Below are 24,368 nucleotides of genomic sequence, written 5' to 3'. Positions count from 1 at the left end.
TTAAGCCGTAAATAGTCGAGGCATACCATAGCCGAAGTGGCCGAAGCCAGAAAGATTGTCTGCTGTTGCGATCGTGCTGTGGTCCTGCGGCCTGTAGAAAACTAGTGATCGCGCTGTTCTTTCTGCACCTCCCGAGCTTTCATGATGTCAGAAACTGAGCCTTCTCACTCGGTACTTTTTGTCTGTCTCGGTAAGCGAAGAGTAGACAAGCCATATTCATTTGGATTGTCTGTTGGTGTGGCGGCCGGCAGTCAAGAGCGTTAATTATTTTTTCTCTCTCTACAGGGAACATCTGCCGGTCCCCGATTGCCGAGGCTGTCTTCAGGCACGTCGCTAAGGAGAGAGGCGTATTGGATGATGTAAGCTGTACGATAGCACATCTGCTCACGGCTGCACTTACAAACAAGATTCATAGCACGAGAGGAAGCCGTGCTTGCGAACTAAGCCGCGGGCCGGTTTCTGTGATCCCTGTGCCAGATATTTTGAGTACTTCCAACCTTTTACACTTCACGCTCAGACCTGCTTAAAAACACCGCATATAAAACAAGGAAAACCGGTTGAATGCATCCTCTTGCCCGTCAAAGTTGCCGTGCAATTCCGACGACCGTTCTCATATTTATCTTTTATCACCAGCTTATGTTTACTTGAGATAGCGTGTAGAATAGTAGACGCTGAAAAATTCGTCTCGTCTAGGACTGCAAGCTGCAGCTGCCTTTGATATGGACGCGGGCTTTCGAACTGTGACGAGAGCAGAGTTCGCAGTTTGTCGTCTTTTCGCCGGACAGCTCCGGTGGATGTGTAAATAATTTATCTGCAGTTCGTTGGCCCGCTTTAGCACTTCCCGTAGCTGACGTTTGCTTACAAAGAACGCCTCGTTTCGCCAGCTGTTTGCGGCTGCTCTAGATAGCCGCCACTTGCTTGATATTCGGCTGGCTCCCAATTAATTGTTGAAAAAGGAAACAGAAAAACTGCGCCACGTGAATCTGCTGTACGCTTTCCATATGGAACCGCCTAGATACATGCTGGTTCGCAATAAGCGTTGCTGTTTGTGGCAATTTCAGAGTTGCTTTGCTGATTGCACATTTCATACGGGTTATCCAGCTAGAAACCTGCCTCCTCTTCTTAAAATCAGTCTACTGTCTACATTGTTTTTGCGCAGTGCGATGGTTCAACAGAGACTTAACCTATGGCACTGAACTCTCCTCCAGCTGATTGAAGCAGCAAAATTAATGAGACTTGCTCTTGTGGGCATCAGCATAGCATAATTCCCTGACGTATACAAGTCCATTTGTCGAAATGTTGGCTTCGACGGTGTCCCTTAATTTTTTTTTGTTCGACTGCTGTCGACTAGAGCACGTATTTCATCTCGCAAAACTTGGCACCTGTACAGTAACCAGCGACTGTGATGTTTCCTAACGAGGAAAGCTGGCTCACCTTGTGAATTAAAAAAGAAAGGAGACAAGAAGTTTGCCTGGTGACATTATGCCATTTTGTCTTCTATGCTTGTTCCTTAATAGTAAATGGAATCTTTACAAACAGCAAGCTACGTTTTGGTGGAGACTTTTCAATGTTTTGTTGGCTGCCTGTCTGTGTTGTAACAGCAAGCAGAGTTTGTGAATCTGCCCTTCCACGTAAAAGAGTAGGAGCAGTCGGCCACTAATTGCAGCTATTTTTTTAGCACTGCCCTCACAAGCACAATACTCTTGGTGGAGTTTGGGAGACGGCAGTCGCCTAAGGATGGCTATCGACTGCCTGCCACCAGGCTATCTAAATCCACTGTGGGACAAAGGCCTCCCCATTCATTGTTACTGCCACTGATCTCCAACTCTCATAAACCAAGCCCCCTCCTACATATGCACATTTCTTAATATCACCACTCTAGCTAATCCTTTGGTGCACTTTACCGAGTCTCTTCTCCCTTGGCAGACAGTATGACATTAATATGACATGCTTCTAAATGAATGCATTACCTCACCTGTCACATTCTGCTTCTTCTTCTTAATTTCAATTACAACATGTCGACACATGCTTAGTCTTTTGTAGTCCCTGATGTCTACCTTTCTCTCGCATCACATATTTAGCTTTCTATTTTATCTGCTGGATGACTGATATTGAAAGAGCACTTCATCATGAAGTAAATATCTAACTAAACAAATAATGTACTGTGCAAACTTCAACAAGCGGGAGAGAAAGGACTGCACCCCATTCTTTCTGTCCTTGTTGGTGAAATAAGTGCAGTACTCGTTCCATATGAACCAACTAGTCTGCAACAGAGTACTACCTCTGAATACCTTAACCGAACGCAACTGCTTCTCACCTGACCCTTCTCCCACTTAGTGGGACGTGGACAGTGCGGCCACTGGCGATTGGCATGTCGGCAGTAAGCCTGAGAGGCGTGCCGTCAAGTGCATGAAGGACCACAATGTCGACATGGATCACCGGGCCAGGCTGGTGAGTTGTGGTGCCACGCGAGTGGCCATCTTTAACATTTATGCATTTATGTGGAAGTGTTTCAGAGCTTCCCATGCAGATGCAAAAGTGTCGCTATCCACTACTGCGCATCTTGCCTCTGGTGATGTTCTCTTGCGTCTCATTGAAGAAAGGATAGTTGTGAACTTACCCACTGTGATGGTTCAGTGGCTGCAGTATACTGCTGCTTAGCGCGAAGTCATGGATTTAATTCTCAGTCACATTCTGATAGAGGAGGAATGGGAGAATACAAACTCCTCTACCTTGTGCAAGTTAGTCAAATGTAGCCCAGAGGCCTTTACTATGGCGTCTCTCACAGACCGTGTGTTGCTTTCGAGCGTTAAAACCCATTAATTGATCAATAGTAATAATTTAAAAAGTCAATCATATTTGTAAACTCATGCACCACTTTCTTAAAATTTACTGGTTACGAGCAATTTTTGTAAAACGACTAGGGACACTAGCAAAAGATCTGCTACCAACAGTCGCTAAGATTTAACTTTCATTAATGCTACAAATTTCATTCGAATCGGTTCAGTGGTTGCCTAGGGAGAGAACATTCCGGTGTTCCACATGCACGTCTGGGCCGTGCTGAAGCTTTTTCCTTAGAGCTTTCCCCTGTGGACACGTGCAGGTGACGACCGAGGACTTTGGCCGCTTCGAGTACATCTTTGGCATGGACGAGGCCAACATCTCAGACCTGCGCGAGTTGGCGCCCAAAGGCAGCAAGGCGCAAATAGAGCTACTGGGGAAGTACGACCCCCAGGGGAAGACAATTATTCGAGATCCGTACTATGTGAGTGCACTAGATAGTGGCGGATTGAGCTCCAGCCTTGTCGGTGTGACATTTCCGCTAGTTTATAATGTGAGACTACCGAGATCGACAGCAGGGCTAACTCCGATGTTGAAGTTAGCACTTGCGCTGTGTCTTTCCAGTCCATCTCTGCAATTTTGCGGCATAAACTTACAAACACGTGAGTGCGGCGCTTTGCTTCGCTTCTGACCTCACCAAGCAAATGATGCCGCACTGGGAGTACTGGCGACAATAAATCCAGAGTATAAGCATTCTTGTTAGACTTGAGCCCCAGTATGCCAGGCTAAAGTTTCTCTTTTCAAGACTGATATAAGGTTTTCTTGCAAATGATTTCGCTCTGAGAACCTGTAATGAATGGAACTGCTACACATCCATATAACTTCCACTTGGGCAAAACTGTCCCTCTACTTGAAGCTCTTCCCTGACCACACAGAGTAGATCACAGTGTTGCCCCTCAACTTAAAAGAAGGAAAGATGCTGCACTCAAGTAATGTTTCGCACACATTTATAAGTTGAGGCCAACTGCAAAGAAATTTTGGGCTGCATAAAAGGCTTAGTTTCAGATAGCGTAGGTATACCATTGCCCCCAACTGACGCATGACTAAGAACGCGGTGGCCCCAAGCATGACCTGCGAGATTAGGCATTTGCGTAGACATTTCGTAGGTGACATACTGGAAATTACTTCATACCCTCCAGGCATCGTCTGCTTAGATGTACTTAAAGGGCACCGGAGGTGCCCTTTTTGAACCATATTAGGATATTGGCACTGATCACCGGTAGGATGGTTCAATTTGCTTAGAAAGTAATAAATAATTTTAAATAAGCAATAAACGATGTACCGAAATGGGTAGCTGCTTTATGTGATGTCTGTGACAAGTCAATGACATCAGATTCTACACTACCGTAATGTAAATACGCAATACATGTGGTGCTAATGCCAAAAAAGCAAGGCTGAAGATGTCTTCTGACGACACGGGGAGCTTTGCCAGCTCTTTCAAACTAGACAGTGGCGATTTCAGTGATATGAGCTCTGAAGGATTGCCGTTTAGTTTTGACTTGCCGCCGTGTTAGGCAGCTGGCATGCTCCAAGCTCAATGCATTGCGCTGCAGCAAGACGAAGAGAAGCACCGGTTATCACGTCTGTCAAAATTATGATTGTCGGCCATCGTCTCGTAGAAGAAGGAGCCAGCTTCGTCGTTCTGGTTGAGGTGATGGTGTAGCCTCTGATGTCACAAACACATGGTGGCCAGTAAAAAGTCATACATTTGTGGGCATGAGTCGGGAACACGTAACCGATCTTTAAAATTCATTTTCCGGAAAAGTAAATGATCTGCCGTAATATTATTTGGCAAAAAAAATGTTCGAAAAGCCAGGGGAACTCATACTTCAACGTGTTGTTATCACTGGCTTTACTCAACAATAACATGTAACAAAAACATAGACATTTCGCCACCTATGCGGGTGGCATCGTCAGTACGCAAATGGTAACAAATGAGAAAATACATCCTATTTATGTATGATACTGCCGTAAACATCCGGCAGGGGGCCACAGTTTGAATTGCATGCAGATTGATTGTGACGGATAAACCATGATTCCACAAATTTTCTTGGGCCCGGTGCTAAAGTGGCTACATTGCGCATAGTGCACATAGGTGGCGAAACGTCTATGTTTGTGTTATATTTTATTGTTGAGTAAAGCCAGTGATAACAACACGTTGAAGTATATTATTTGGCACAGATAATTGAAGTGCAAAAGGACACAAAGTTTGGTTCATGTCATTAAATGCGGAGGCTTTAACTTTTGAAATGCCTTTTTTTTTTTCAGTGTCAATGCCACATGTGCATATTTAAAGTGATTAAATACCATGATGATAACTCCTGATGGCAACAGTGAGCACTGTGACTAAAAAGTATTAGTCTGCTTCAAGCATAGTTAGCTTTTCAAGCATAGTTAGTTTCAAGCATAGTTCTCGAAAGAGTTGTTTTTCACAGCTAGGATCATGTCTGTTCAAGTGCTTTAGAACCAGAAGTCTAAGAAAGATAGCACTTGCTTTAAGCGTGTTAAACAGGAAACTGCCGTATTTACTCTCACAAGGAATCCATGTCCCACTTTTGTTCTTGAGAATTAACTTGTTTTTATTTCGCATAAAAAATGCGCACCTGGCCCTCAAGGGCTGGTGTTCAGAATGTCCACTTTATCTCGGCTTGATTGGCCAGCGTTATTTACTATCACAATGTTATCAGATCGTGCTGTGATACCGCAGGCAACTTTTGAAGTGATTTACGCTAAACACGGGTAACGCAAACGCATGCGATGCAGATATGAAGCTTGTCGACCGTGTGTTTTCATTGATGGTGATGATAGTACATGATGCTTCACCATTGCAATATTGTCGCTTCTAGCACCATGCTAGCGCAGTAACGGAACAAAGTGAGGCTACGCCCACTTGGTCCCATCATATCACTCTGAGGTTCACCGCTGCATGACTTATTATTATTTTTTTTTTTGTTGATCTCCCTGGGCGCTGCGCATCATTCAAGGGGCCGTTACATGATTGATACAACTGGTCTCAAACTGAAAGTTGCAGAGCACACCCTAGAGCAGGGGAACCGTGCCGATGGACGGCATTTCAGAGTCGACCCATTGCGTGTGCGCTACTGGAGAAAACGAGATTGGGCTTGAGATACAAAGATAAATTGTCACGTGCTTCGAGGACCAATGCAAGGCAAGTTTCCTTGTGGGGAGGAAAACGTCGGCTACCTGAAGAGGCTCCGCAGTGATATGAAATTTCGACTGTTGCAAATAAATATGTTGAAGCTTTTTTTTTTTCCTGTGTAATGAGCCCGCCCCCTCCCAGATTTATGTCAACTTTCTCGAAGAAAAGGCAGGTTCATACACAAGTAAATAAGGCACAGTATGACTATCTGTGCAATAGAAATTCTATAAATGGTTGTAACAGTCTTATTACATGCTTCTTTTAAATCATCCGAGTGTCACTCGAGACAAACACAGGGAGTAAGTACACACTTGATGGCCATATGAAGTTGTTGAAATTCAGTACTCCTCTGCGGCAGCATGTGGATGGCATTCGAAGTTGATAGTAGCATCGAATTTGCTTTCGTGACCTGAACGATAGCAAGTTCCCAGATAAATGGGCAAGGACCTTGAAAATATTCGTCATATCAGAACAGCACTGAATCTGTGGGGACTAAATAGGGGCCCCTGAACTGCCCAGCTCACCAGAGTTCATAGTAAATCTCCTTTGTATGCAAAATACTACATTGCATCTTTCCAAGAATGACTGACTGTAGGGCTAGTTGGTCTTGCATAACTGTTGAGGGGTGTCCAGTGCTAAAAATTACGCACACACAGAAAAAATAGTCAGACAAGTGTTTCCACGTGTTCATCGCTTTTAGACTGAACTGAACGATTTCATGCCAAATAGTTTGAATGAATCTACAGCGTCTTTCATAGCCTCTACATTGCTTCAGGATGTTAAACCTAATCAGGTCAAACATCATGCTCACCTGAGTCCAACACGGATTGTGTGGCATTGTGGAGAACGACCCAAGTAGCACTCCCTCATGGCACATCTAAATGGCCATGTGTAAGACAAGGTCGCATTGCTTGCACATTTAGATTTGCCCCTCGGCATAGGTCAGCATACAGAATCCACACTCATTTCAAAGGTGTTAGGTGAGTATGAATGAAAGTCAGTGACAATGAATTCGAGTGGACGCGAGTGTGTGAGTAAGCATGAATGCTAGAGAGCATCGGTGAGCACGAGTAGGAATGCGAGTGTGGGTGCACGAGTATGAGTGATTACACAGTCTACCAAAAGTAGTTTTGAATGTGAGTGGGAATGTGCTTATTCTGCTGATCTATGTCTGTCGGACATGCCCATCAAGAGGGTGGCACGCTCGGTTTGTTCGGTGCCTCCAGTTGGTTTTACTGACTGCACCCCCTTCCCAAACCACCGTTCGGCATCGACCCTGAGCGAGCGCTCTTCGCCTCTTTTGGACAGGACAGCGGAAGCCAGGGCTTCGAGGACGTGTACGAACAGTGCCTGCGCTGCTGCAAGGCCTTCCTGGACGAGGTGGTCAGCTGAGTGCGGGTTCCAGCTTGGCTCGCTTGGGCGTGCCGGCGGCTGCCTCCTCCAGGCGTCGTCGCTTCTTTTCCAGATAACTGTGCTCGTTGTCGAACCACTGCTTGTAGAGCTGAGTCAGGCTGCTACAACTTCCGTTTGTGGCAGCTGGCTTGCCTGCACGAGCCCAAACGTTTTGTTAGCCGTATTGATGAATAAACGAATTTTTATTTTTCAGTGCGCGTCGAGTGCTCCATTTGCTGAAAAAATTCAGCTGCAGCTTCAACTGATTCAATCAAAAGTGACAAATTGCGCTAGTCAAAAGGAGTGAGACATGAGGTCACAACAAAGTCTCTTGATCTGAAGAGTAAGTAGGATGGGGTTGGTTGGTGCAACGTGATAGAATTCTATCATGATGATGATGGTGATAGAATTAATATTACACCCTATACTTTGATGACAAAGAGAGCGCTGTGCTTGCCCTTTGTCATCCAAATACAGTAAACACCTGATAAGTCGAAGCTGTAAAAATGGGAAAACATTTCAAGATAAGCAAAACTGTGAGAATAGAAGCCCTCTGGCCACACACAGACCACATGGTGCCTTTTCAGAATGCAGCCAGTGATATTTTCATCATCTTCGCGTGCATCGGGACCGGTGACGACGGCCTCTATGGGTAACAACATTACCGGCATCGTGCCAAGACGGCATGCTTGGCACGGAATCGAGACGATGGATCCTAATGCAATGTTTGAAGCCAATCATCCGAGCATAACCGTTTTCAGGCATTGAAAAAGTGGACACTGCTTACTGTCTGCATCGTAACGAATTCTGTAACTTGGTAAACCAAAACGACAGCTGAGTGCAACTGTCACGTCTTTATCAGAAGCCCATCAGTGACATGGCATTTACACCGCTCACGAACCCGAGCGTCCTTATCTAGCAGCAATCTTGCTGGAATGCTGTGGAATGCCTGCTGCAGCAGGCACGATCACCAAGCAGAAAACTGGAAGTGGCCTTCACCCCACGTCACCTAATGCTTCGTTTGTAATTTGTACAAAGAGCTCTCATGATATATGAACAAAGGTGTACGTTTCATTTGCTTTACGTCAGATGTGTGACACTACTGCAGTTGGAGATCTTGCAGTTGGTCTTCTCTGACTGTGTTTTCAAAAGAAAGCAACTTGCTTGCTAAACTTTTTCGTTCTCGTCCTGTGTTCCTGTTCTAAACAACAACGAAAATTCCCGGTCATTCAGCGTTTAGCCACATTTAGCCAGAAAGTTTGTACTCAATACCGAAGCTTGGCAAAAAATGTTTTCTTTAAAAATTTTCTGTAAATATCAATAAAGGGTTAATGAGTTATTAAATATTTTTAAAACCGATTTGATGCCTCCGAGTGTTAACGCACAAGCGAGGAGAACATGTAAGAGCGGGGGAACAAAAAAAAAGAAAGTAAGACCGGAGAGGCTTCATGCAGCTCTTCGTAGTTGTATTGCTGTGTTCTCCCACTAGGGGGGTGTAGGTAGACCCTTTACAGATTAGCAGCCAGGCCGACATCTGCCTAAAATGTATTACGAGTTGTTTCCCTACTTTTTTGATATCATGACATCTGTTTATAATACATAGCAAACCTCCTTGACATTCTCCTTGACTGCTGTTTGGAAAAACGACCAAAAAGAAAAAAAAAACACTTGAAATGCTGCAAAAGCTGTTTATGGAGGAGGCACTGAGGTGTACACGTTTTTGACTGGTCCCAGGAGGAGAAATTGGCGTTCAAGACCACTCTTATTTTAGACGACCTTCAACCAATAGAAGGTACAAGATAGTTGAAAAGGTTCCACGATAAACCAACGAGAGCAGTCACTACAAAATTGACAAAATTTCAGAAGCTGCTGGCATAAGTTGGAGCTCTTGTGAGTGTATCGTGTGGAATTAGGCATGAGACGTACTGCCACATTCTTTCGCCTGCCTGTTCGCAGACAGACAAAGAAAACAACAACAAAAAGCTCTCATTTGATTTTGTGCCAGGATTGAAAAAATGACACCTTCCTCACCAAGACCGGAAAAAAAAGAAAAGTGACAAGTTTGCCCTTGTGAAGACGACGATGATGGTGTTTCTTTTTTCTTCAGCATTTGTGGAACTGTAAGCGGGAATTTGTTCCGGCTGGAAAGACTGTCACAGCAATGTTACTTGGAGGTATTAGGAAGGTGATACGAAAATGCAAAATTGTGGAATTTGGGTGACTGGTTTCTCCATCACGCAGAACTACTACATCACAACAGCGCTGTAGCTCATGCTCCTTTGGCTATGACATGGTATTTAACCTCCCGGGATTGGCAAGCTCCCTGTGATATCCTTTTTTCGGTATTTTTAACAAAGAAAACAAAATAAAGAGATTTAATACGGTTTGCGAGGTGAAGGTGACATTGCTGGTGGCACTCAACATTAATCCAGAGTTGCTCGAGCAGCGGGAGGAAAACTTGAACTATTGACTCCATTGGAGACTGTTTTGACGATGACTAAGTGCTTTTTGCCCTAGATGAAAATTTTTTTCTCGTGGAGATGGCCCGTATTTCTTTAGGGGTATTTCTTTTGCATGCTCCCGTATGCTGTCTGAAGCAATGCCAATTCACGGCAATGGCAAGTGCGTGTTGTCTGTCTGCGATACTTGATTTTTCTACAACGAAACGGTGGTGCCATCTGTCACTGTGGGGGGTGTGTTGCTGCAGTGGTGAGAAGTGGCACTACTGTTACATTGCAGTGACACTGTGAGCTGCCTGTTACCATTGGGTAACAGATAAGAACAACAATACAATTTGGATGGGCACACTTGCTTTGGAGGCTTTGGCACAGCGTCCAGCTGACGTCCTTGAGAAGCGGTGCCCACGGGAGTTCACCGGCAGATGGCAGATCAGCGGGAACTTCCCGTTGCTGCCAACATCCCTGCACGAAAAATGTGTAGCCAGAAGGAATGAATTACGGGAAGCAAAAGTCAAAGCGTCATTTTTTTAATAATGTGCGTGTCCCTTTTATGTCGGACCGCCATTTTACGCATGGTAAGACAGACTACCATGGAGCCTTTAATTCTGGACATTCACGCCTTCGCAGATGCAGCCCCCATTTATGTTATTTTTTTAACGCGTCCAGGGTCCTGAGAATGGGCATTACATCAGAAAGCGGCATATAGAAGAGTAATCGGCAGCAGTGAAGATTACGATGCAGACAAGTCTATTTCTACACAGCAGTTCTAAAGCGCACAAGACCTTTTATAAGCAATACTGAGCTGCCAAGGTCATTCCAACCTTGAGGCAGTTTGCACAAAAGGTGGTTGCGGGAATGTAGTATTTGAGAACATGAAAGGATGAAAGCATTGTAATTATTTGTGCAATGCATTTGATAATGTGAATGCAACATCCTTTTTGAAAGAAGCTCTGAAGTATCTTTTTTTTTGTAAACTGAGCAACATGCTCATTTGAATAATTTTTTAAAAAAGGGCCCAATATGAATGAATATATACAGTGAGTGCAATGCTTATTTTCCCCTCAACTCACCAGTTCTTATCAGCTGTGGCAGCACTGATAGCAATGTTTTTTGCCTAGCACTCCTTTCTTTTCTTTTTGCAGTGCACTTGTGGTAGCCATTTAGGGCTGCCATCTGATAAAGGGTAGAAGAACTTCTTGTTGTGTGAGTTGGTGCATATTAGCAAACAGTTTTATAACTGCACAAACAAACGACCACAGAGAGAGAGAGCACACAAGGACAGGCGCAGATTTTCTTTCTTTTATAGCGCGTGCGTGGAGAAACCATAATCACCCAAAAACTTTCTGTTCAAGCAACACGCAACCTAACTACGTTCATCAATAAACCTAATCTCATTGTAGTACAGATAAACTGAGGTGTCACTGACACAATCATCTCCCTTCTTTCTAATATGATACACCTCTCTCTCTGCAGTCGTTTGTTCACGCAGTTATAAAACTGATAAAGGCACCTTAAGGCAACAAATAAGCGGTTACAGGATGGGGGTAGGAGGGGTGTCCCCTGCTGTTTCACTATTTCCTGATGTGTGTGCCTGATGGCTGGCATTATGGGCCTCGCATGTTTTGTAACGTCACCATTGACGTTCACTAAGGCATGAACAGCGTGAAGGTTTGGAAAGCTGCAGGGAAGTGTAAACGATCTACATTATACGAGACTGCAGGTTCTCTGTTGCATGCAGCAGAGTGATATTTGGCTCGGATGTTTACACCAGCATTGCCCACAGATGGGAAACATTTTTTTATTGTGTTCAAAAAGTCTTTTGTTACCCCTTTCATCCTTTATGTGCCACGTCCGAACACGCATCTCACCGCTAATGCAGACTCCTAGTTGTGGTTGAGATAATTTGTGAATGTGAAAAATCCATAGATTTGTTGCATCATCTACTGAGAAGTTGGTTAAACTAAAATTCCTTTAGTAGGTTCTTTTTATCATACAACAGATGGCCTGACAAAATTGATCAACTGCTGGTGTTGCTCATCTCTCTTGTTATCTTACACAGTGGACCAGCACAAAAAGTCCGCACATCTTTTGAACAATGCAGAAACTGAAGAAGAGGACTTGTATGTTAATTACTAGATGCCTTCAAGAGACAATGATAGTGGCGAAGAGGCCATGTTATCTAAGGAGCATTAATTATCCTAATTACAATCATTCATCAGAATATCTTAAGTTTTGTTTGAATAATTAAATACAGAATATGCACAATGTTCAGTAACACAATGACAATACATAGCATTTGAATATAAAGCCTGCCTATGTGTTACTCAGAGAAAAATTTAGTTTGATGCGCTTCGCAAGAACACCCGACTCCCAAAGGTCACTTCAAAAGGTCACTTGAGAGCCACAACTTTTCACATGTTTGGTAAAGCACACTGATCACAGTGCAGTTGCTGTGTTTTTACTATGTAATGTCTGCTTCGTGTGCCACAAAGCATTCGCCATGGGGCGTGCTGTTGGCTGAAGTGCTCACCATGTAATGCCTATATGCATTATAATGACTGATCGTACAGGTCACAGTTTTTACAGTGAACAGCTGTCTTTGCCGCACTTTGTGTTGATCCTGTCTGCTTTCCACAAGCAACAGGGAAGCCTTTGCCTTCTTTATGAATTGTAAAGAAGCGCAACATAATACTCTCCACACAATGGTGCACAAAGCAGTAGTAAACGAGCAATGAGGTGAAAAAGTCAAGTAATACTGGCAGTTTTCTGTTGTACATAGTGTGTAGCGTCTCATATTGCTACTAGAGGCATACTTGTCATGAAAGAGTATTCTTAGTCTTTGGCATTGGTTTGTAGGTAACTATACTCGCAGACAACTTTCTGTGGTAATGACGGCAAATAACGCACAAGTAAAGGCACTCTTGAGAAAAGGCTCATATTACCATCTGCATTACTTTAAACTGGGGAAAAGAAGATGCAAGCATCGTATTTGTTCGAATATAAGGAGAGGTTTTTTTCCCCAGAACCTTCAGCCTCGAGGTCACCATAGGCAAATTATGCCTTTAGGTGGGGCTTCATGGCAGTGAGAATTCCGATAGTGTGCTTTACGGCAACAATCGCCGCGATGCCGTGAAGCCACACCATAAGGCGATATTTTCTTTTCTCGGGTCCTCCAACTGGCACCCTCGCCTTATAATCGTATGAATATGGTATCTACAGCAGCAGAATAAGGCAACATAGAGAACTGAGCATTAAATTTGGCTTATTTTTCAGGTTTCTCTCATTCACGTTTGGGTAAATGCAAAACTGTCACACATAGAAGCTGTGCTAACTCAGTATTTCTAAGAAACCAAAAGCGCTGCCAAACGCCAGAATACTTGGCCAAGTAACACACCTGAAGGTGCTCTGCCCTTGTAGTGTTCCCCTCATGGCAATAGAAAGTCCTCCACTTGTATAGCCCTGTCCGAGTGGAGCAGGGTGTATATCAGTGCAAAGACTCACATTTGACTCCGAGGAAAGTGCAAAAAGCTGCACTGATGGAGGACTGGTGAGAGCCACCCAGAGATGGCCGTCTTCATCAAATGCAATGTCGTCAGGTGAGCATGGAACAGCAAGGGTCTGCAGGCGACTCCAGCCGGCTGTGGGGCCCAGCCAGCCTAGCAGAAGCACTTCTGGAATCCTAGGCACAGAATGCAGGGCAGCACTTTCTGAGACCAAATCAAATACGAATGAAACAGTGCCAGAAGCAAAGTGAATTGACTCAAATATAGAATATTTTTCAAATTAGCTTTAAAATGATAAACATCCATCCCCCCCATTGGTCTTCGTATCCTCGTTTATTCATAACATTAGTAAGTTTCTGTCATTACACGGTACATTATGAAGCATCGTTTACTAAAGCACAAATGCAGCATTAGAAACAAATACGCAGTTCATTCACATACCCAGGACTCTTTGCAGATGCCAAGTAATGGCAGTTTCATTGGAAAATTCTGGCTCCCAAAGGGATATTGCATGCTCTACAATGTAGCTTCTTATGTTTTATGCCTACTATGGTCGTACGGATGGAATTCATAGCTCAGTTGCCGATTTGAACCATCTGAAAACTATTAGAAAAAAAAATTTGTATATACGAATAGTGACTATTTGATTTGAAGACCGAATCAAACAGAGCAATATTTCATTTGCTATTTGAAATTTTTGAATATTCACAAACCCATACTCACTTATATTCATTTATATTCACACACTAATTTATTATTGCCCCTATGTCTCATACTGGCACGGAAGGCTGCCAACTGGCAATTTAAGTTTGCAGGAGACCCTTTTGCTGTCCTGTAGGGCACCCTGCTTGTGTTTCCTTCACATAGACCTGATCGGGATTTTTCTTGCTTATCATGAGTATACACATATGAATATACTACGTATGTAGGTTACACGTATGAGTATACGCATGAGTATATTGAGTGTACATTATGAGTACATATACTCATAATGAATATCGGATACAATGAAGCTATTATCGTGTTTGATGTGACTGCGTTATAATAACATTCGACTGTATACAATCAGTCAGTGTGATTGATTCTGAACCCAAAAATTTATCTGCACTTGTTCCAGGCCAAGGATTATTTCATTTGTGAAGAAAATCTCAATTCATGCCAATATGTCTCCTAAAAACAATATATTCAGTGGCGCAAGGTAATTTCCTCTGCAGTAAAATTCAGTTTGATCGTCCAAGCATTTGCTCTTATCTTCAAATGAAATGCCATCAGTATGCTTTTATCGACAGTGGCTAGATTACTATTCACCATGTGTGGCTACCAGCATAAATTTAATGTTGAAAGTGACCAGACTGCACTGTTTTGTTTTCAGCTTCACTTGAATTTGTAACAGACTAGCAGCTTAATCTCAATCTCCAAAATGTGGACTTGGGTCCACATAATACTTAATATGTGGCTGCTAGGCGTCGGCACACTGCATTCCCTTACGACTTCAAGGAACAGTTGTTCACATTTCAATTATGCTGATGACAAAGCGACCTGTCAAAGTTTGCATTCCGACAACTTCAAAACAACAAATTGTACTCCCTGATATTTTTCTCTCACTCAAAACTGTCAACCGGAACTGCATTCTTTTGTATGTAGCGTTTTGTTCACAACATTGTCTGTGACATGCTCAGTGCATACCGTCTCGTTTGTCATTGTTTTCATCTGCAGCGGCATTCATGCGCAATCACTTTCACAAGATATTGTGTTACTCTACACGGTATGCTTTGGCACATACGGCCGACAGCATTTCTGGCACTTTGCCAAGCTCGCTCTCTTCCTACAGCACCAACAACGCCGCCAGCCGTACACTGCGACACTCCAGTGCTGCACACGTGAAATCTCACGAAAGTGATTGTATCCCGAAAGTGATCGTGCGAGAATACTACCCTGGAGTAACATGCAGAATGTGCCGCCAAGAAAACCTGTACAGTTTTCACTAAACAGCGTCTCTTGCTAGTTGTGGGAGCGGTTTTCACTTGGTGCAAGCATTGTGCAAGAAATTGAAAAGTGCCTTTTAGCTAGAGCAAATATGGAATACGTTTAACGGGAAGCCAGCCAACCAAATCTTTTAGCTACCTTCGAGCTGAAAAGATGCATGTAAAACGCATGTTTGAAGTAGCATTGTGATCATATGAAATATGAACTAAGCCCTTTGCCACGAGCATATTATAACACGTTTACAACATATCTGGAACAAGAAAGACAGTGGGAATCGTCATATGATACTATCTCTTTCCCATGATACTACCTCCCACATGAGGGTAAACATTAAATTTCTTTCATGAAACAGATCATGCAATGTGTTTTGTTTGATGGTTCAGTGTGGGAGAGGCAAGACCTTGCCTACACCAAAATGTTGTTAACTATTCCTGTTATTCATGTTAACAGCTATTCATGTTAACAGTAACATGAATAGCTAGTAAAAATGAAGCAAGCGCAGTTACTGGCCAAGTGAACAGGGGATAGATTAATGCTTTGGAATGAAGGGTTCCAGTTTTCGATGACTGTTGTCGCTTGCTTGCTTTCCACTTCCAATTCAGAACATCTGCAATGTTGAACAAAATCTGATTTGATTGAAGCATAGCTTGGCGAGAGAATGCATTTGCTTATGCGTCTGCGATGACTTGCAGTGAGATAAACCTTTTGCCAGCCCCTGATACACAATGCCAAGAATTACGTGGACGCATGTCATGAGCACACATCACGTACCCATCAATGAGGCAGGCCATGGTTGTGCCTATGGGCTGCACAGCTATACGTTTCACGGCAGGCGCCCGTGTGTCAACCTTCCCTTCAGAGTCTGCCACCTTTTTCTCGATGCTGATGTCATACCGGTGCAGCTGCCGACCGGTCTCTGGGCACCAAGTCCGGATTGTGCCATCCTGGAACACACAAGATGTGCATCACATTTCTGATATACATGACAAGATGTACACCCTTATAAGTATATGGGCTACTTTATGCCTTCACTGTGTGTAGATATCGATAATATTTGAAATTTGCTTATGTTATCAACTATTATATCTTTAATATTTGTGTTCGATTCGAAACTGGGTATTCGAAAATTCTTGTATATTCAATAGGATACGAATACTTGAAACAAATCGAATATATTGCTTGCTGTGCGGGAGCAAACGTGGTTCTTAGCGTTTACGTTTATCTAATCTAAGAAAGTGTGTCTAATTTTGCGCTGAATTTTGCAATAATTTTATGCTGCTGGCGAAATTTTGCTTGTAATACATGCTTAGCCATTGGACGTCTAAGCTTTGCTGGAAAGCTGCCTCTCAGTGCCAAGTGGCACGCATTTGGGAACGGCAAGGGTGCACTCGTTTACAGGTTCCAACCCCAATACTGAGCTTATTGCTTGACAGCAAATGCGATGAGTGACGACTGGTACAGGGTCAAATGCCTCTGAGTTTATGGGAAATTAATGCAGTATATCAAGGCACAGGTTGGTGGCTCACATTAAATAAAAGCATCACATTAAATAAAAGTCTATGTCCATGTCACTGTACTGGCACAACAACAAATTAGAAGACCATCTACCAGCAAGCCTATTACATCTAGTGATTACAAGAAAGAAGAAGAATGCATACAAAAACGAGCACTCACTCCAGAGCCAGAAACCAGGAGCTCTGGTGGGCCAGGCAACAATGCGAGGCAGGTCACAAACCTAAGGAAGATTTAGTATATAATTTGCCAAGACCTGATGCACTTAGAGACATGAGGCAAACACACATTACTAAAAGGAGTCATTTTAGAATACTATTAGATGTACATAAAACCACTCATTTGCACAACTAACCTCCTGAAGTTGGCAAAAGCAGATTTTGCAGGAAAAGAGTGATGAAACATAGTTTTCAGTATTACTAATGAAATTAGAGCCTGCAATAGTCAACAATCGGCTCCAAGAAAACAACAGGCCTTACAACACTCAGCATAGTTTAAGTGTTCAGTTACTTTATTCAGTTTTTCCCTTGAGTTACCCCATTCAAGTGCGTTAGTTCGTGCATTGGTTCACTTACCCCGTTTATGTAATTCATGTGAGTCATACTAGTACAACTGTGGCCAAATGAATGAATGAATGAATGAATGCCTTATTTATTTATATTTAACTATGACAGACCGGTAATATTGGCAACAAGCATATTACGTTGCCAGATTGCCCTGCAATGCTGCATCATGGCCACCAAGCAATAAAGAATGAGGTGCGCGTCGATTCACAATGTAGTTCCCAAATAATGCCGATATTCTGTTAATGCAGAACAATACCTATGCCTGTTGGGGCTACTTTAGAATCAGCTTTGCTGCGATGATTCCACTTAGCTACCGAGCATAGAACTGACCCTGCAGTAATGGTGACATTATACTAAAGCATACACTTGCCCCAAATTTCTTTATCATAACTGTTAGTGTGTCACGATTGTTGCAGGTGTTGAAGAGACATCTAGACACCTTTCCACAGGCATCCAAATAAATATAATATTGTTGTTGGATGCTTAACTCTTTCCTTACCATTAAAATGTGTTCACTTTCAGTGCTATCATGTTTGAATGTGTTATATCAACATGTATTGTTATACATAATGTTATAGCCAAATAATCGGTGTTTTGAATGAATGTAAAGCAGTAATAATTGCTTAGACAGAAGCACCACCTCAAGGAACATAATGAAAGTAATAATTAGCTATTTTTAGTGTAAATTCTGAGAGAACTAAATAAAAATGAAAATGTACAAAATATGCATTTGGTTCTTAGTTCCCAAATTTCTTAAGTCATATCATGCAAAAAAACTATTGTGCAGATTTGCTGGCATTAATACTGCCCTACTGATGCTTGTGCGATGCCGAAAGCAGTAGCTTTGCAAATGTGAAAATGGGTAAGTTCCTCTTGTACAGGAAGCATTTTTCACTCAATGCAGCACGCACCTGGTTTATTTTTTACTACATTCTTTAGGCTCGTGAAGCAATGACTGACAGGTCAGGGAGCATGCAGAAGCCGCCTCCTACTTGATCATAGTGTTCGATCAGCATTTCTGTGCAAGCAAACTGTTTGACTGCACATTATAGTAGCGCTGGAGCCACCTTGTGGTTTGTTCAGTTCCTGTACTGTACTGCACAATAATGCGTAGTGTTGCACAATATTGTGCAGTAATGAATAAGGGCACTGGCACAGGTGGTGTTCAAAATGTAAGAGATTAGGCAACCAGTCAAGCTTTGGTCAAAGGTCGAACTGAAATAGACAGCAGACTTCTGTGCGAGCGAAAACGCCAGATGACGGATGACGGGAATGTTTGATTGTAATACATTGTACATGCCCTGTTGAAAAACTGATGGGTAAAAGCAAAAGCAACCAATGGTAGGAAAAATAATGTTGCATTTGATATTAGTCGCATACAATTATGAAAATAACATGCACTCATGAGTCTCTATGGCTGTTTGAGGTATCGTTAAAACAGCTGAGACATTGGATCAGAAAATTAGACGACCCAAGAGAACTTTCCGTGTCCTCACTGTTGCTGCCATTTAAAGATTATGTTGCCAAGCCGACCAAAACGAAAATTTTGCGTCATTTTAGTCAGGAAGTACTGGGAGCACTGGAGGCTAGCTTCAATGGTACCAAAGTTTCATTTTTCCAGACTCCCCAACCTACTAAAGAGTTGCAGTTTCACCCGAAAGGCGAAGCATCTATTGCGATATCAAATTAGTGAACAGCTATACAAAGTAAGGATAGTAGTTTTATCGGCCGTTATAAACTTATAAACATAGGCATACTAACTAAGTTAACAAGCATGGTGTCATGCGTGAACAAGCAAACATGAATGCAGCTCACTCAATGATCATGAAAACTCGCTGTCAAAACACTGGAATGAGGAAGCGTGGCAGCAGCAGCGAGCGAACTGACCTTTGTGCTGCATCTCGCATCAACACCATGAGCCGCGAAAAAACAGCACGCGGCAGACTCTGTCCCCGTCGCCGATTACTTTCAAGATACAGTGGCCGGCCGTCTGGAGTAGAACGTGACCCCCTTCCCTCCCCTACCCCCGGAGCCTCGCATGCGAAGGAAGATGGCACGCTTCCTCCTTGCTTCCCTCCTTTGCATGTGCAAAATTTAGCCACGATAGCTGGCTCACCCTCGCACGCTTTCACTGGCACAAACAGCATATGGCACGGGACGACAATTTTATCACCCTTGGCCTTTATATGGAACCTCAAAGCAATGAAGACTGCTGAAATACGCCTGAAGTATCCATGTAATTGCAATCGCAATAAAATTATCAACTCTAACAAATAGTTAAAGTTCAGTCGTCCTTTCAGACTTGACGTTGCTTGTAGAAATATTCCAATGGAAATATTTAACAGCACATAGAAAGCTTTTCATCAAATTGATTGATTTTTATAGGCCCAGTAAAGAAACAGTTTACAGCTTTCCATGTTCCATCAGAAAATGACCTCTGTAAAAACCAGCCAAGGCGTATCTAACAAAACAGTGTCTCCAGGCAGCACATACTGTGTGTGGCCAAGGCAGAAGGTACGAATGTTGTAGCAGTTTGGATAGCATGACACTTGGATCTTCTCGTCCCGATCCGAGACTGCCAGGAAGCTGTCTAGCTCACCTATTATCTGCAAAAGAAGAGGAATCAAAAGTTTTAAATATTGAATCGAGCACACATGAGGCATTCGTGGCTGAAATTCAATGGGGCTATTCTTTTTCTAACCTAAACTTCATGCAGGCTTGCGAAGACGTCTAGTGCCACGCATAAGCTATGATGCTCTTGCTGCACTTTCCTGACTGGCTTGCAGCCAATTAAGGCATTGTCTTCTACATAAGCAGACAAAAAGTGTCTGACTACATACTTCGGCTGAGTTCGCACTTACTGTAAACAATAAAAGACAATGAAGTGCTGGTTTTCTTTCAACAAATTGTGACATACTCTAGAGCTAAAGATATCGCGAATGTGCAGCTCACTAATACAGCTTTTCTATGCAAATAAAGCAGTGCTGAGTCTGAAACAGCCTCTACATATAGCGTCATCTGTGATGATGATTACTGCACCTCCTTGGAAGATAAGGTCACCTTCCTTGACATGATCACATGGTCATGCCACATGGTCACGCCAGCACCTCGCTACCACCTCTGCAGCAAAGCGTCATTATCATCTCCACAGATGTGTACCCACAGCACCAATGGCTGCAGACGAAATGTTGCTTTGCTTTTGCGACATCTGTTTCCTGTCAACATGCACCAAAACGGTGGTGCAGAAAGTGTAGTTTTCAGGCTGAACTTCTGCTATGAAAAAGGCTTTGTGTAGGTAGCTGGAGCTGCACTTCTTTTTGTGCACCAACTAAATATAATGGCGCAATTCTACACTAGCTGCACTTGTGTAGTCACCGATAGCCGTGTGCTTCTTGATTACTAAGGAAAACCCCAGAAATTGTTTCTTGCTTGTATCGCTGCCAGTAACCTCTCATTGCGTATACTCCCTGTGACACTTGCTGCTCGCATACACAGATCTCAGAAAAGATGATCCCATCTGTCTTGCTCAATTGTCTTCCCTTTTTCTCTTGTCACAGTGTCCCTATAAAGGATCCCTAAACTATAGTACGAGGTTACTAATCTAGACTGGTAAATGATGTTTCAGCAATTTAACATAGGCCAGCCTCGTTGTCAATGGACACGACGTACATCAGAAAACATTACAAAGAAGAAAAAAAAAAGCAGAACCTTAGGTTCCTCCACTGAGTTCTCACTTACGATGTCTGGACAGAACCAGTTGACTGTTTGGTCATAAAAAGTGATTACACCGCTGTGTTCAAAAGTAAACAAAGGCTAAGCCTATAGCCTTTGGTGCATAGAAAAACACCTAGATGAAGAGTATACATGTGTGTCACTTGTTACCTCTTTGAACAGGAGCATGAAACAAGGAATCGCCAGGGCATGTCTTAACTCAGTAATGGCAATTCCATAGCCTTGTAGCTATGGAATTGAAGTCATTGTGGTTAGAGAAAAGGCCTACCATGTCAAGGACCATGGAGAGGCGGCCAATGATGGCCTCACCCCTGGAGTCTTCCGGATCATCAAAGTGGAAAGAATAGACATCACCAGAGCGGTCTGCCACAAGAATGGTGTCTTTGGTAGTGCACATCCGGACCTGAACACATTTGCGCACCACACACCTGCAAGACGAAAGGTGAAAATTGATGAAGTGAGAGGGAGCAACGAAATTTCTAGTATTGTTCCCTAATGCCATAAATTAGTTCAGATTGGTTGAGTATATTTAAAAAATTCTATCTGCAGTTCTTTGATGATGATTAGTTATGAAGACAAAGGCCAAAATTTCCTCTTCAAATCCCACAGATCTTGTGGTATGTTTGAGTATTTGGGCTACCTTTTGAATGCAATGCAACCATTATTTATTTAGTAGATGGCTAGCTAGCCTCTACCAAGGTTCTGTCAAAACAAACAATCTGAAAGCTCAAATTAAAAGCCTGCTCTGTAGTGTCTTGTGCTCAGCTTATGTAAAGAAAAAAGAGGCTACTAGCACAAGTTAACTGTGTATGAATACTGTGGCCAGCAGAAGCCACAGCAAGAAAGTCTTTGCATTCTTATTCGTAATGCTGTAACAGAATCACATATGCAAAATGCATCCTTGTGTATACCAACCTCTGGAAAATGGCTTCCCAGTTTCCGGGACTGTGCCGCTTCCAGACGACGAGTCTCTTTGAGTGAGTTACTGCCATGAAGTATGTTGAACAAGGTGAGAAATTGGCGCAGGAAAAACCAGGTTCCTCCTGCTTGTCTTTCTTTCCTGACGATTTGCTGTCTTCCTCCTCTTCACTGGAACGGAAAAAAAAAAAAAAGAATAATGTCAGTACAGATGTACAGTGGCACTGAGGCAAACATAACTGCTCTAACAACAGGTTTTCATCTACCCTACTAAGCCAGCCAATGAGCACCATTTGGCCACGAGTTTTACACAAACGTTACCTGTGTTGGCCAGAATATTCACCAGTCTCCTCTGGAATGGCGAGCTGTACTTTGGAAAAGCTACCACTGCAAAAAAGAAAGTAAGTGTCACGACCATAAGTGTCAACTGCAGGAGGGCAGAGGTACTCTCACCCCTCCCAAACTTGTTTATGGGGGGCGGGGGATAGAGAGAGAGAAGTTTAGGCAGCCCCAATTAGTGGCTGCATTTTGTTATGGACAGGTAGTATACTGCTGTGATCATATCACACAGTAGGACTCACAGCTGTCCCCGGGTATGTCATAATAACCTACATACAGTAATCAACAAATCTTATCTACATAAAGTGCAAATAGAAATGACTTTCTTATTTCTTGTATACTACTGAATGCGCATGTAGAACTTGTATTTGCGGCTGTAGACAGGCATACACGCACTGCAAAAAGTAGAATTGTTTCTTGCCAGGGCGTTTGTTGTGGACCTTTCAATGAATTGTACTATTTATTGGTATTCTTGTGGGTGAAGTGCTTTAGAGAGTGACAAGTTGCAGCATATTATTGAGTATGAAGCAAGGGCCAAATGTATCTGTTAGGTGTTTTTTTGGTGGTTACGTATTATTATCAATTGTTATGGGGTTCTTTTATGTGTTCGCATTAGTAGTGTCAAAGTGAGAAATGAGGGTATATGTGCGCAGTGTGGGAAGCCGGTTATGAGGTAGAGCTGCATGTATGTATGTATATATACAAGGTGATAATTTTTAAGTTTTGCGGAATTTTCAAAAATTGCCTGCTGCAAATAGCATAATTCTAGTCCTTGAACTGGATTATTCAGAGAGGCGGGCACAAAATAAATCGAAACACATGTTCAACAAATTAACGAAAATTCACTAATTAACTTCATTAACTATATTAAGACACATATTGCAATTTACGAATTGTAGCCGGCGAGTTTGCAAGGCGCGTCCATTAGGAATGAATTTTCAGAACGACACCAGTTTCGGTCGAGGCATGCGCCATCAAACTCGCCGTAAGAATGCATTGTAGTTCCACTTACTTTATAAACAAAATATTCTTTTATGCATTAAAGCACAAAAAGAACTGGAACGCCCGTGTATTTCGTCCCACACTTTGGGAAATAATATATCGAAACTGGTGTCCTGTATCCAGGTCCCCTGTCGCATTTACCGCTAAATCGCCATTATTTTTTTTTTTTTTTTTGTAAGAGGGAATGAGTCAAGCGTAGATAAACTTGCAAATTTTGATCACAACAATGATTGACTTTGTGTGTGTGTGCGGCTTTCTCAATCAACATTTAGTTCGGATTCTACACAGAATCCCCTACCATCCGGGGGAAATGGGAACGCAACGTCTTTGGTCACAATAATATGCCTAAAGTTCATCCAATTAAAATGCGTAATTAAGACTTTGTTGGCTAACTGTATCACTGTTCCACTCCTATTTGTCACAGATTATTACCCACAAATTTCAGTAAGAGCGGCTGTTGCATGTTGGGCACGTATAGCAACGATGTTTCACCACCTGTTACACGATGGCTTCCGCAACAAAACGACACAGTAACAGAAACGCTGACCATGTATTCTTACTCTAACATTAACTTGCAGCCTCCTGTGACTTTCTTACACCGAAGATGTCGTAAACGAGGACAAAATGTGCCGTGTTCACAGGTCACAGGTCACGCAAAAGCGTCGTACACCGTCACGCACATGTAACACGTACCCGTCTTTCGTTTCATATATATACACCAAGTCGACGCACACCAGCGCGATCCTGTTGTTCATGCACCGTATGAAGGCCATTCTCGAATGGCAAGTAGGGTTATATAAAAGTAATTTGCTTAATTCAACTGACAGTAACGCATGACTGACGTGAGCAGAAGCTATGCTGTTCTGTTTTCGCCAAGCGCGCGGCCATGTGCTCTGCAGGGTCCGCAACTGTGAAAGGCAGTGTGTTCTAAGTTTAGCCAGTTTTGCAAATATTTCAC

At 42.9% G+C, this 24,368-nt stretch overlaps 2 protein-coding genes across 2 annotated transcripts; one reads left to right on the top strand and one right to left on the bottom strand.

Moving 5' to 3' along the window:
• The first annotated feature begins 28 nt into the window (after positions 1–28).
• LOC126517630 (low molecular weight phosphotyrosine protein phosphatase-like) lies at positions 29–7,606 on the top strand. Its single transcript, XM_050167423.3, has 5 exons — positions 29–190; positions 286–359; positions 2,338–2,451; positions 3,104–3,265; positions 7,310–7,606. The coding sequence occupies exons 1-5, from the start codon at positions 142–144 to the stop codon at positions 7,391–7,393; spliced, it is 483 nt and encodes a 160-aa protein (XP_050023380.1). The 5' UTR covers positions 29–141; the 3' UTR covers positions 7,394–7,606.
• Positions 7,210–24,313, bottom strand: wuho (tRNA (guanine-N(7)-)-methyltransferase non-catalytic subunit wuho). The gene is made up of 10 exons (XM_072285281.1): positions 24,104–24,313; positions 22,391–22,456; positions 22,067–22,240; positions 21,420–21,579; positions 19,913–20,025; positions 17,016–17,076; positions 16,113–16,285; positions 13,354–13,531; positions 10,206–10,314; positions 7,210–7,546 (listed from the first exon to the last, which is right to left on the bottom strand). The coding sequence occupies exons 1-10, from the start codon at positions 24,181–24,183 to the stop codon at positions 7,386–7,388; spliced, it is 1,275 nt and encodes a 424-aa protein (XP_072141382.1). The 5' UTR covers positions 24,184–24,313; the 3' UTR covers positions 7,210–7,385.
• Positions 24,314–24,368: the final 55 nt, after the last annotated feature.

Source organism: Dermacentor andersoni, chromosome 11, assembly GCF_023375885.2.
Source record: "Dermacentor andersoni chromosome 11, qqDerAnde1_hic_scaffold, whole genome shotgun sequence".
In the NCBI taxonomy this organism is placed as follows: Eukaryota; Metazoa; Arthropoda; class Arachnida; order Ixodida; family Ixodidae; genus Dermacentor; species Dermacentor andersoni.
Note: the sequence above shows the minus strand (reverse complement) of the source record. Positions and strands in the feature narration are given on the sequence as shown.

Excerpts from the sequence above, each read along its gene's own strand:
- LOC126517630 (XM_050167423.3), top strand. The coding sequence starts at position 142 with ATGATGTCAGAAACTGAGCCTTCTCACTCGGTACTTTTTGTCTGTCTC. Across the intron at positions 360-2,337 it reads AGAGAGGCGTATTGGATGAT|TGGGACGTGGACAGTGCGGC; the intron begins GTAAGCTGTACG and ends TCTCCCACTTAG. Across the intron at positions 2,452-3,103 it reads TGGATCACCGGGCCAGGCTG|GTGACGACCGAGGACTTTGG; the intron begins GTGAGTTGTGGT and ends GGACACGTGCAG.
- wuho (XM_072285281.1), bottom strand. The coding sequence starts at position 24,183 with ATGGCCTTCATACGGTGCATGAACAACAGGATCGCGCTGGTGTGCGTC. Across the intron at positions 21,580-22,066 it reads TGGGAAGCCATTTTCCAGAG|GTGTGTGGTGCGCAAATGTG; the intron begins GTTGGTATACAC and ends TTCGTCTTGCAG. Across the intron at positions 10,315-13,353 it reads CACTTTCCTCGGAGTCAAAT|GGATGTTGGCAGCAACGGGA; the intron begins GTGAGTCTTTGC and ends TTTTTCGTGCAG.